Source organism: Coturnix japonica, chromosome W (assembly GCF_054131305.1).
Source record: "Coturnix japonica strain WE chromosome W, WE-NBRP24, whole genome shotgun sequence".
In the NCBI taxonomy this organism is placed as follows: Eukaryota; Metazoa; Chordata; class Aves; order Galliformes; family Phasianidae; genus Coturnix; species Coturnix japonica.
In genome coordinates, this window is record NC_140701.1 from 16,758,568 (window position 1) to 16,770,241 (window position 11,674).

At 48.6% G+C, this 11,674-nt stretch overlaps 2 protein-coding genes across 2 annotated transcripts; both read right to left on the reverse strand.

Annotated features, from left to right (window-relative positions):
* Nucleotides 1-4,205: 4,205 nt before the first annotated feature.
* LOC146754564 (uncharacterized) lies at nucleotides 4,206-6,330 on the reverse strand. The gene has a single exon (XM_085527668.1). The coding sequence runs from the start codon at nucleotides 6,256-6,258 to the stop codon at nucleotides 4,597-4,599; it is 1,662 nt and encodes a 553-aa protein (XP_085383794.1). The 5' UTR covers nucleotides 6,259-6,330; the 3' UTR covers nucleotides 4,206-4,596.
* A 3,102-nt stretch (nucleotides 6,331-9,432) lies between these two features.
* On the reverse strand, nucleotides 9,433-11,214 carry LOC146754565 (uncharacterized). The gene has a single exon (XM_085527669.1). The coding sequence runs from the start codon at nucleotides 10,674-10,676 to the stop codon at nucleotides 9,453-9,455; it is 1,224 nt and encodes a 407-aa protein (XP_085383795.1). The 5' UTR covers nucleotides 10,677-11,214; the 3' UTR covers nucleotides 9,433-9,452.
* Nucleotides 11,215-11,674: the final 460 nt, after the last annotated feature.

Here is an 11,674-nt window from a genome sequence, read left to right on the forward strand (position 1 = left end):
GCCCTCAATTCCTCTCATTTGTGCAGGCCTGAAGGTCTTCTGTGTCTCACAACAGTCCTGTTGCCTCTACAGCAGCACTCTGGGACATCAGTCAGTAGCCAGCAATATGAACGACTGTGTCAGGGCTAGTCTCCTTGCTGTCACATGCCCTTTAGAGCATGACCAGAGAACTGGAGGCGTCTTCCAAATCTGGTGTAAGGAATATACCTCAGGAGCTGCTCCCTGAGAAGACCTTGAAATCTTCTGGTGCATTTCACTGACTGGCAGGGATAGTTTCAGAAGTCCCAAGGAGATCTGTAAGGGACTCAAGGCTGTGCTGAGGTTTAGAATCTGTGGTTTAAGGTCAAGATAAAAAGAAAACGATTATAAGTATGATAAATGCATATATACATATCTTATATATATAGCATATTTTCACATATATACAATATAGGCAGTTGCTAACACATATGCATATACTAATACATATACATATCATACATAGATTATAATAGTTTCTATGCATATCTGTTTGCAAGTCCAGGACCTGTTGCAGGGGTTTTAACAGCCTCAAGGTTCACTGTAGAAATTGGAGAGGCTGTTTTCCTATTGTAGGAGTTGGAGCAACTGCAGAGCTCATTGCCAGAGCTGGAATCACCACAGGACCTGTGATTGAATTTGGAGCAGCCACTGGACTCATTGGAGGGATTGGAGTGACCACAGGAGTGTACTTCCTGGCACAGTGCACCTCTCTTTGGAGGAATTTGTTTCATTTTCTTATAACAATACATGGAACAGCTACAGGACCTGTAGCAGGAGTGACTGCAGAGCTCATTATGAGGGGTGGACTGACAGCAGGTTCTTTCCAGAGCATGGAGCAAATGGAGGACATGTGGCAAAATCTTAGAACTGCTGCAGGGTCTGTGCCAGGAGTTGCAGAGGCTGCAGCAGTCAGCATTTCCAGCTCTCTGGATCTAGCACACTGCAGTCATGTGTGTTTCTTGTGGGTTACCAGAGCCACAGCAGACCTGCCCCAATATTCTACCAGTTTCTCAGGATCCTGCAGTTGCTCGGAGATGAAGTTCCAAAGCCCTGGGTGTGCCCACCACTCCAGGCAGCTTCCCAGACTGTCCCACACCCCCTGCCATGCAGAGCCTTCTCACCTTGGTGCTGATTTCTCACTGATATTCCTGAATAATGTTTAACCTCATTCATAGAATCATAGAATTACCAAGGTTGGAAAAGGTCTATAAGATCATCTAGTCCAACCATTCACCTCTTACCAATAGCTCCCACTTAACCATGTCCCTCAACACAATATCCACTCATTCCTTGAATACCCCTGGGCTCCCAGAGAAGAAAATGTAAAATGTGTAATTCCTAATCATACCAACAATATTACTTCCAAAACACAACGATGACCACAGAGCTGAATGTGCACAAAAATTCACTTTGTCAGCTGCCAATTTTATCATGGTACAAAACAAGGTCAAGCAGCATAGCAAAATAAATACCCTGATCCAGCATCCCGAGTTGACAAATAATGCAGCAGGGAAAACAAGCAGCAAGCAAGGAGCTGTGCAATGCAGCTTGATGAGAAGACTCAGCAAGCTCCACACAAAGGAAAACAATCAGCATCATGGCCTGCAATTCTCCAGCTCCCACAAAACCCTGTGTTAACTGGCTCTGGACAGATGTGCTGTTATCTCAACCCTTGGAGACTCAAATCAGGCACCAAAATGATGGTGGTTGTTGAACCCATCATATGGCTCAGCAGCACACAGTGCTTTGTGTGCTGCCCCATTCCCAGTGGGATGGAGAAGAGAACTGGGAAAAAAAGTACAACTTGTGGGTTGTAACAAAGCAATTTACTAAGAGAGATAAAAGGAGAGGAGTAATAGTTATCACTATATATCTGTTGATATGGAATTGTATGTAACAACTGATGCACAAGCACTTGCTCAGCACCACCAGACTGATGCCCAGCTTGGCTCTGGGCAGTGAAGAGAGTGAGATGAACTCCCACCCCTTTCAATACAATTTCTGCTTCCTGTCAGGTGATAGAGAACGTCCCTTAGGCCACTTCCAGTCAGCTGTTCTCACTCTGTTCCCTCCCAGCTCCATGTGCCCTCCACTGACCATGGCCTTGGCTCTGTACAACACTGCTTAGCAGCAGCTGAAAACATCAGAGTGTTATCAATGGTTTTCTCCTAGAGCCAAAACAGTGCAGACAGTCTGAAGAAAACAATTCCATCTGAGGTGTAACTCAGATTCCTGCCTGTCCCCCTCCTCTTGTTCTTCCTTATCAGGAAACAAGGAACAGAATCTGCCACTCTTCACTTTGAAACCTTTTCCATCAGTTCTCAGCTGGCTCCTCTGCCATCCCCAGGCAGAGCTCAGTGCACTCTCACAGAGGGCAGCAGCCTTTCCTCATTATCCTTGCCCATCCGTCATAAAGAGTCTGTACCCCATTTGCTACAGTCCAGAGGTGGGAACCATCCCACCATGTCTCTGAGACAAGCAAGACCGTAGGCCTGCAAATGCACAATGATTTATAGCTCACTGAGTGAATGTTTGTGGTCCTCTCATTAGTGTAAAGAGTCTTCAGATGGCATCCCTTTCCAGAAGCATGATTAGATTTAGCCTGGCTTGGCCTCGCATCTACACCAAGGTGCCACACAAAAACGAGACCCATTGTGGGGCTCAGAGTTGTCCAGTACGCACTGGCAGTACCAGGACATGGCTTTCCTGAAGGTCTTTGGCTGCATATTCCAGCTGGCTGGGGCTGTGCTGGAGACCCCAGAGTTCTGTTGTAATACAAGAAGAATTTTACAGAGCAGCAGCCATGGATCAAGATAAGGATTTCACAGAGCAGCAGCTGCGGAGCAGGATAAACAGCATGAGAACCAAGGACACCTCTAGGAAAAGAATGAATGGCTCGCGGATTTGAAGGTGGGTGTTAGGGTTGTTATTGCAGATGCTTTCCTCCTATTAGTGTGTGTGATTTCTGAACGCCCTTGTCTGTGTGCTATAAAAGTACAGCACTTTGGGCAATAGATGGACGCAGCTATATTTCACCGTATTGGTGTGTGGCATTTTGTCCTAGAAATCTGACCTTTTGCCTTCAGGTTCACCAACAAGTGGGGGCCCGCAATGTCATGGGATTCCACTCTTGAACACCTGCGGGATCCCGAGAAACTAAGCCAGTATTTGAGTCAGGGATGGTGCAGCAGGTCTAAGGGGGTACTACTTATTTGGGGCTTGGCTTGTGCTTACAATGCTCTATAATAACACTATTCTGGAAAGAGAGAGTTTCCCAGCTGAGGTTCAAGCCAAAAAAGGGAAATCCCCAAGTCAATTCTGATCAGTCATGTGAGGCACCAGTAACAATATCAGTTGCCCCTATGGAAGGCAAGAAATGGAAATGGATGTCCTCACATCTAGAACGGAAAAAATAAGCAGACGAGGAGGCAGAAGAAGATCCAGGTGACGGGTCTGGATCAGCACCAAGAAAGGCAAAAGGAAAAGTTAAGGGGCATGAAGAAGAGAGTGATGAGGAGGAAATCTCTATTACTGTTTGTTGACCCCTGAAGATGACTGAAATCCAAGGCACAAGAAAGAGTTTACATGGCACCAGAACGAATCTCTTGTTACCTGGTTGCTTCACTGTTGGGACAGCTGGACTGGTAGCTTGTTTCTAGATGGTAACAAATCTCATCAACTAGGAGGCATTTCTATGTTTGATTTCTATTCTATTTCTATTGCCATTGTGAGCGCATCCCAGTTATTGGGATCATATAAATCAGAGGGGGATGTTAACATCCCCTTCTTTCTCCAGCAGCGAAAGAACTGCAGCAATCTCCTTCTTAGAAGGAACATCCTTCCCACAGTGAGTTTTACATGCATGCAGAATCACCTTAATAACGGCTTCCATGTCGCCTCTGGCCAAACGTATCCCACCTGGCCCCAACCTGGCGCTTCCCCAACCGTACCGAGGGGGTTCCGAGCTCTCCCTACCGCCTGACGAAGAGTTATGGCCAATCCTCCCGTCCCAGTCTTTCACCACTCCACGAGTAAATAATTACCGCTCCGCAGTGAGAACCTTCGCCGTTAGAATTATAGCTGCTCCACTTCCAATCACGTCCGGGGTCACCATTTGTTACCTTTATCTTGTCAGTGTTCTCTGGAAGTTTGCAGCTTGACCAATTACTGAGATGACACCAATATGATGAGCAGTAAAATGGCGATTTATTCAAGCTAACACACATATATATACCCTATGCCCTTCGTGTATGCCCACTGGAAACGTATACATCATATATCTTGATGGCATGGGGATGGACCTATCTCGTCACAGCCCGAAAAGCGCACACTCGCCTAATACAACATTTCCCCCTCCCCATGCCAAGAAAGCTTTACCCCGTTACAACGCGAACGCTAGTCCTAATCTGAATTATATAAAGGTGTTAGTCCTTATCTAAACAAGTAATTTATAAAGGGAGATATGCAGATTGCAAAGCATGCAGAGATAAGCGATGCTATATCTAACAATATTAATAGTTTCTAATTAATACGTTCAAGGCACCTTTGGTTATATTATAACATTCATCCTTCTGCTCAGAGTTTCGCATATAACCGCTGGAGCTCCATTTTCTCATTGAACACTCCTTCTATCATACCTTGTAAACAACCTTGTAGACATCTAAATATACATGGCACACATATAATTAATGCAAGAAATATAAGAAGCCCTATCACTAATGCCTTAAGTAGCTGTTTGAGCCATGTCTCAATACCTCCAAACAGACTTCCCAGCCAATCTCCAAAAGGATCATCCTGGATGCCAACCTTCTTGGTGTGTTCTTGTAACCACCCCAACTTCTTGTGCAACAACTCACTATGATCACTCAAGTTAAAACAACACATCCCTTCAAAGTCCTTACACCCATGACCTTTTGCCAGAAGTAAGAAATCAATTGCCGCTCTGTTTTGGAGCACAGCGTGTCTAATGCTCTCTACATCTATAAGCAAATCTGAGAGTAGCCGAGAGGTAACATTAGCCTGTTTAACAGTCCAACAGGCCAGTCTCTCGATTTCTTTTAATGCGCGTGCAGCAGCCACCCCGGGAGCAGAGAAAGAAGCAAAGACTCTAGCAGTGGGTCCCCATAACCTTACGTCGTCCCCGCAGTCAGGCTCCAGAGCATGCATATCCCTTTTGGCTCGCGAATGATTAAATGCCTTATAGATCTCAAAGATACTTGGGGATAAGATGGTCAATTTCCCCAGATAGCAAGGACCTCCTACTGGGTTCTTAGGAATCCCTAGCCAAGCACGATCCCCACAAATAAGAAATATTCCTGGTGGTAAGGCTTTTGCAGTATCATTGTTCCAAAGTTCTCCCATGAACGAAAATGATCCTTTGGGGATAGGGAAAACACAACAACCTGTGTTGAATGCCATATCTTCACAGTCGACCTTTCGGACAGACCCATCCGTCCTGCTAATATTAACAATCTCACCTATTGAGACGTTTATAGGACAATCTCCAGAACGATAAGGCACCGATCCGTTAGGGTAAAACCCACAATATCCTCCATCAATATCAAAGGTCTCATCATCACGGGGATACACAAGGGTATACGGGACAGTTTGATTAGTTTTCGGGTCCCAGTAGGGGCCCTCTGGACCAAGAAGTTGCTGCCTAGTCAGAGACAACCTTTTAATTGAGCCAAAGATCATGCACCCAGGGGACAACCATTGTGAGCTATTCTTGTCCCAAGTATCATTTTGTACCATTTGCGAGCCAAGTAAATCCAGCTGCTGGGGCTCCTCGGGAAGAGTGATGTTTAACCTACAAATAGTACAAGCCATTTTCCTTCCGAGATAGTATACGGAATCATTTCCCAGCCACCTCCAAGTTCTTTCTAGTCCATTGCAGAACCACAAACAGCCACTCTTTTTCCCAAGGTAACCCTTAAACGCAGAGTCATCCCATTCTGGGACCCCTATAAGGCATGTTTGAAAGGGTGACGTAGCTGACTGTAATGCAAGACAAAAGTCTGTTCTTCCTGTCTGATTAGCCCATGTAACCCATAAGTTCCCCGGTTGTTGAATCAAATGAATGCCCCCCACCGGCGACCAACACAGACACAAAAGGCACAACAGCATTAGCATGGTAGTTCTCGTTGGCAGCAAGGGTTGTTTCTCCGAGTTCTCAGGTTTCTTTTTCTTCGGTATCCACGAGAAAGTCCTTCTGAGCTCCTTTGGTTCGGGATTCATTGGGCGTCCGATCAGCAGGTCCTATAAGAGGATACTCAGCTCTTGTTAACTCCCTGATGATTTCTTTTTTGCCACCAATCTCTGGCTTAATTTTTCTTGATGGCATCCAACGTATAACTCCCGTATCCTTGCGTTTTATTGCTGCGTATCCCCTTCCCCAGACCAATATGGACCATCCCGACTCCCAGGACCCATTGTCCAACTTAACCTTTACTGGTGGGCCTTCCTCGATAATTTTCGGCTGCCAATGTCTCTGTATGGGGGTCCTTGAATTTTCCCCTCGCTCAAAATGATTTAATGCATATAGCGCACGGGCCAAAATTTCACCTTGCTGCGATACCTGGATTTTTCCTGAATACCCTTCCCCCTCCCCAAGCACACGAATCTTTTCCTTGAGGAGACGATTGGCCCTTTCTACGATGGCCTGACCCTGTGAGTTTCCCGGAATTCCCGTAGTATGTGTGATGTTCCATCGGGCTAGCCACTCTTTGGACGAGCATGAAACGAAACAAGGACCATTGTCTGTCTTTATGTGGCGCGGCATTCCCAAAACTGCTATGGCCGTGGCCCAGTGGTGTTGCGCTGCTGTAGAATTGGTACGGCCATGTTGGGTAGCCACAATGACAGTAGAAGATGTGTCAATCGTTACAGCGAGCCACTGCCTTGGGGCCATTCGCGGTTCCATTGTGAAGTCTGTCTTCCAGACATCCAATGGGGCAAGACCACGAGGATTAACCCCTGCCCCCAATGCTGGCGCTGAATTACAGTGCAGACAGGTTTGAACGACCTCCCTCGCAACAGTAACTGGAATGGAGCAGGCCCGAGCCAACGCCTTAGCCCCTATGTGCAATGCAGAATGAAGGTCACGAGCCTCCTGCAGGGTATATATCTGACCCCCGGCCATTCGATCTGCGACATCATTTCCGGCTGTAAAAAATCCTGGGACATTAGAATGGCTACGGACATGGAGGACAGCCACTGGTGCAGTCCTGGCTACTAGAGCGTCCTCTAGCAGGGCTGCAGCCATTGTGTTCGGCTGCCCTTCTTTTCCCATCCGCAAGAGCATCCTAGCTACGAACGCAGAATCAGTAACAATGTTGCAGGGAGTCTGGGGCCAGAGGCATAGCGCCACTGCCACTGCCCTGGCTTCAAGCATTTGGACGCTTGCCATACTATCGGATATCAACTTTGATTCCCATTCACCAGCAGGACCCCGCCAAACAGCCACCCCCTGGCCTGTCGCAGACGAGGCATCAGTGAAAATCGTGGGACCATCCACGGGGATGTCCAATACCCTAATTCGCAATGATATTTGGAGAGGTCTTGCCAGATCGAAAATTGGCAGCGAGTCTGAATAGCTAAACTTGCCACTGAAGTCATACACAGCCAACGAGACCTCATCTGGCAGAGGCTGAACATTCTGAAAGGTCCCTGGCAAGTATATGACGTCCAGGTCCTTCCTGAAGGCTCTCACCACTGTGAGGCGAGCCTTTCGGAGCAAAGATGATAACTGCTCCAACCACGGAGTGAACGCTCTTACCGGCTGGGCGGAAAACAACCAGCATAATGGACGAGGGCGAGAGCTAAGGGTATGCCCTACCACCGCAGCTGATCCCTGCTGGCATCTTGTTACTGCACCCTCAAGTGGCCGCTCAGAATCCCACCTCGCAAGCGCATTGGTGGAGCATGCAGATAGTATCTCTCGCCAGGCCAACTCCATCTCTGGAGTCCACTGCCTCTCCTCTTGTGGGTTCGACCCCTTCAACTGGTCATAAAAAGGTTTCATAAGACGTGGAGGGATACTGACAGCATTTCTCACCCATTGCATCGCCCCCACTAGTTTTTGCACGTCCCACAATGTTGTAATGTGAGGCTTTACTTCCAACCCCTCCGGGATCACCGTTGCAGACCCAAACTTATAACCCAGAAACTCAATTCCCGGTTCTCTCTGGATTTTTTCTTGGGAGATAACAAACCCGACAGTTGTAAGCGCGCAGACCACTTGATCCTCCAGAGTCTGCAACCGAGAGTCACATGGTGCAGCAAGCAGCAAATCATCCATATAGTGGGCAATTTGGCAGTCCGGCAATGATCGTCTCACCGGCTCTACAATTTTTCCCACTACAATCTGACAAATCGTAGGTGAACAGACCATACCCTGAGGGAGAATTTTCCACTGGTATCTCTGGGCGGGCCCCCTATTATTCACAACTGGGACCATAAACACGAAAGCTTCCCTATCATGTTCAGCCAACGGGATGGAAAAGAAGCAATCTTTGAGGTCAATGACCATCAAAGGCCACCCCTCTGGAATAGCTGATAGTAAAGGTCCCCCCTGCTGGACAGGACCAAAGGGAACAAGTTGTACATTGACTGCTCGGAGATCATGTAGTAACCGAAATGACCCCTAGGACTTTCTGATCACAAAAACAGGTGTATTCCAATTACTGAGAGATGGTTCTACATGGCCTGCCTTAAGTTCTCGTGAGACAAGCTGTATAAGCGCTGTTAATTTATCAGCAGGAAGGGGCCACTGATCCACCCAAACGGGAGAAGCATCCCGTTTCCAATGTAGCGGAATCACATGTTGCAGCGCTAAATGGTGGACAGTGGCCCTTTCTATAAATTTGTCAACTGCACCCCCAACTGAAGGAGAACATCTCTACCCAGAATGGAACCACTAATTGGGGCTATAGTGGGGGTTGTAAAGACAGTCCTCTCGATGGAGCCATCCCTCCCTATAAGCGAGAGCTTTACCCCTGCATCAGCCATACAGGTGGACACCTCACCCCCCACCCCCGTGAGAACTCTCCACGTAAAGGTCTTCGGCCACTCCTGTGGCCAATCGTCTGTCGCAATGACAGTAATATCCGCACCGGAGTCCAATAAAGCCATAAAAAACACCATTCTAGGTCCCGATACTGGGGTCTCAGGATCAAATGTCATCATGACCTTAACCAATGGGCGCTTGCCTAGGTCCATAGCTAATGCCACGGTGGGAGTTGTGCTCGTAGTCCGGTTTAAGGAAGTGGGAAGGAGCCCCGGGCCATCGGCGCCCTCCCGTTCCCATTTCCCTGCATCGTGATTTTAAGTTTTCGGCACTGACACGCGGCATGTCCAGCCCCACCACACCACTGACACTTCTTGTCTGGTCCCTGCGATTCCTTCTGATTAAACCTCTTAGGGCATTGGGCTTAAAGGTGACCAAGCTGTCCACACTTAAAGCACGGGCCCTTATCCTTATTTTCCCCAACTCGAGAGGCTGCCATTACTGCAGCAGCCATCCCCTGCATGGCAGTTACAAAGCCCTCATTAGTCAATGGTGCATTTTTCTGATGATCTAGCACATACTTGATGTTCTCTCCTGGAGTGTTCAAAGTCCCAGGTGTCGCCCTTATAATCTGTTGAATGTCTGGCAGCGATTTTTGTTTAAGACAATCTATCACGACTAAAGATTGGACCCCCTTTGGGAGGTCAGACCCCTCCACCGCACGGATCAAGCGATTCGCAAAATCAGAGAATGGCTCGGAGGGCTCCTGTTTGATGTCTGTCCATGGGAGGACAGGCTCTGCAACCTTAGCCACCATCCGCAGAGCCTGAAGGGCTGCGGTCGTGAGTGCTGCCAACTCCCCTGCTCTAAGCGCATTCGCCTGGCCCTCCGGAGACCCCACCATGCCATCTGCTAACCCCTGAAGACGCGCAAGAGTCATCTTGTCTTTTCGACCCTGGCCATTAGCCGGATGGTTATTATCGCGGGTCGCAGTGGCTACCACAACCTGAAGCAGCCTATTCCACTCGTCATACAATAAGGTATATTGTACAGGCTCAAGGATGACACACATAAGGCTGACCACATCATAAGGCAGAAGACTAGAGGCCATGAGAGCCTCAACTGCCGACATAGTCACTGGAGAACGCAAGCCTTTCTTTTTGACCAAATCCGCAAGGCGAGTGACCGCCTTAGAGTTTAAAGGGGTCCAAGCTCTACCCTCTGTATTCACTGTTACTGGAAAGGCAAACGTATCCGTCACATCGGCTGCTCTGAGATCCTCCCTCACCCGAGCCCAGTCAGTGAGTGTGGGCGGGCTCCACGGGCCAGATGCCACAGGACCACACCCCTCCTGGGCGTGTCCCGAGGCCATCTGCATCAAAGTGCTACGCCCACATCCAGTGCCCTGCTGGGCGGAGTGATCCGCCCCTTCAGGGGAGTGGCTAGAACAACAGGCAGGACCAGACAGTAAACGAAGTACCACCCCCTCCCTCCCCTTGCTGGGCGGAGTGATCCGCCCCTTCAGGGGAGTGGCTAGAGCAACAGGCAGAACCTGGCAGTGAGACAGTACCATCCTCCCCCACTGCCCGCTTATCAGTTGTGCAGAGAGCAACAGTACATTCCACCGAGGGTCCCTCTCCCCCTTCATCCATAAATGATTTTAATGAAGGATATAGTCTCCGTGCTGGATAGGGAGGTGGGGGCGGGGTGTACTCTGGAGCTGAGTGGTCTTGTTCAACTTCCTCCTTCTTTGTTCTTGAAGGTGTTACGTCAGTTGGAGCCGAGGGGGTCGGCGCCATCTTCTCCTCCTTTGGATCTGTAGGAGAGATGAGACCCCCCCCGGTTCCCCTCGCCCCCAACCCCAACAGTTCCCTAGCCCGATCCCCCGCAATCTTCTCTTCCCTTGCCACCTTAAGTGCCTCCAAGACTAATCCCCAGACCTTGAACTCTGTAACTTTTCGGGTGGCCAGCACCCTTTGTGAAAGCGCCATTGTGAGCGCATCCCAGTTATTGGGATCATATAAATCAGAGGGGGATGTTAACATCCCCTTCTTTCTCCAGCAGCGAAAGAACTGCAGCAATCTCCTTCTTAGAAGGAACATCCTTCCCACAGTGAGTTTTACATGCATGCAGAATCACCTTAATAACGGCTTCCATGTCGCCTCTGGCCAAATGTATCCCACCTGGCCCCAACCTGGCGCTTCCCCAACCGTACCGAGGGGGTTCCGAGCTCTCCCTACCGCCTGACGAAGAGTTATGGCCAATCCTCCCGTCCCAGTCTTTCACCACTCCGCGAGTAAATAATTACCGCTCCGCAGTGAGAACCTTCGCCGTTAGAATTATAGCTGCTCCACTTCCAATCACGTCCGGGGTCACCATTTGTTACCTTTATCTTGTCAGTGTTCTCTGGAAGTTTGCAGCTTGACCAATTACTGAGATGACACCAATATGATGAGCAGTAAAATGGCGATTTATTCAAGCTAACACACATATATATACCCTATGCCCTTCGTGTACGCCCACTGGAAACGTATACATCATATATCTTGATGGCATGGGGATGGACCTATCTCGTCACAGCCCGAAAAGCGCACACTCGCCTAATATAACACATTTCCAGAGACGCAACTATTGACAGAGGGATGA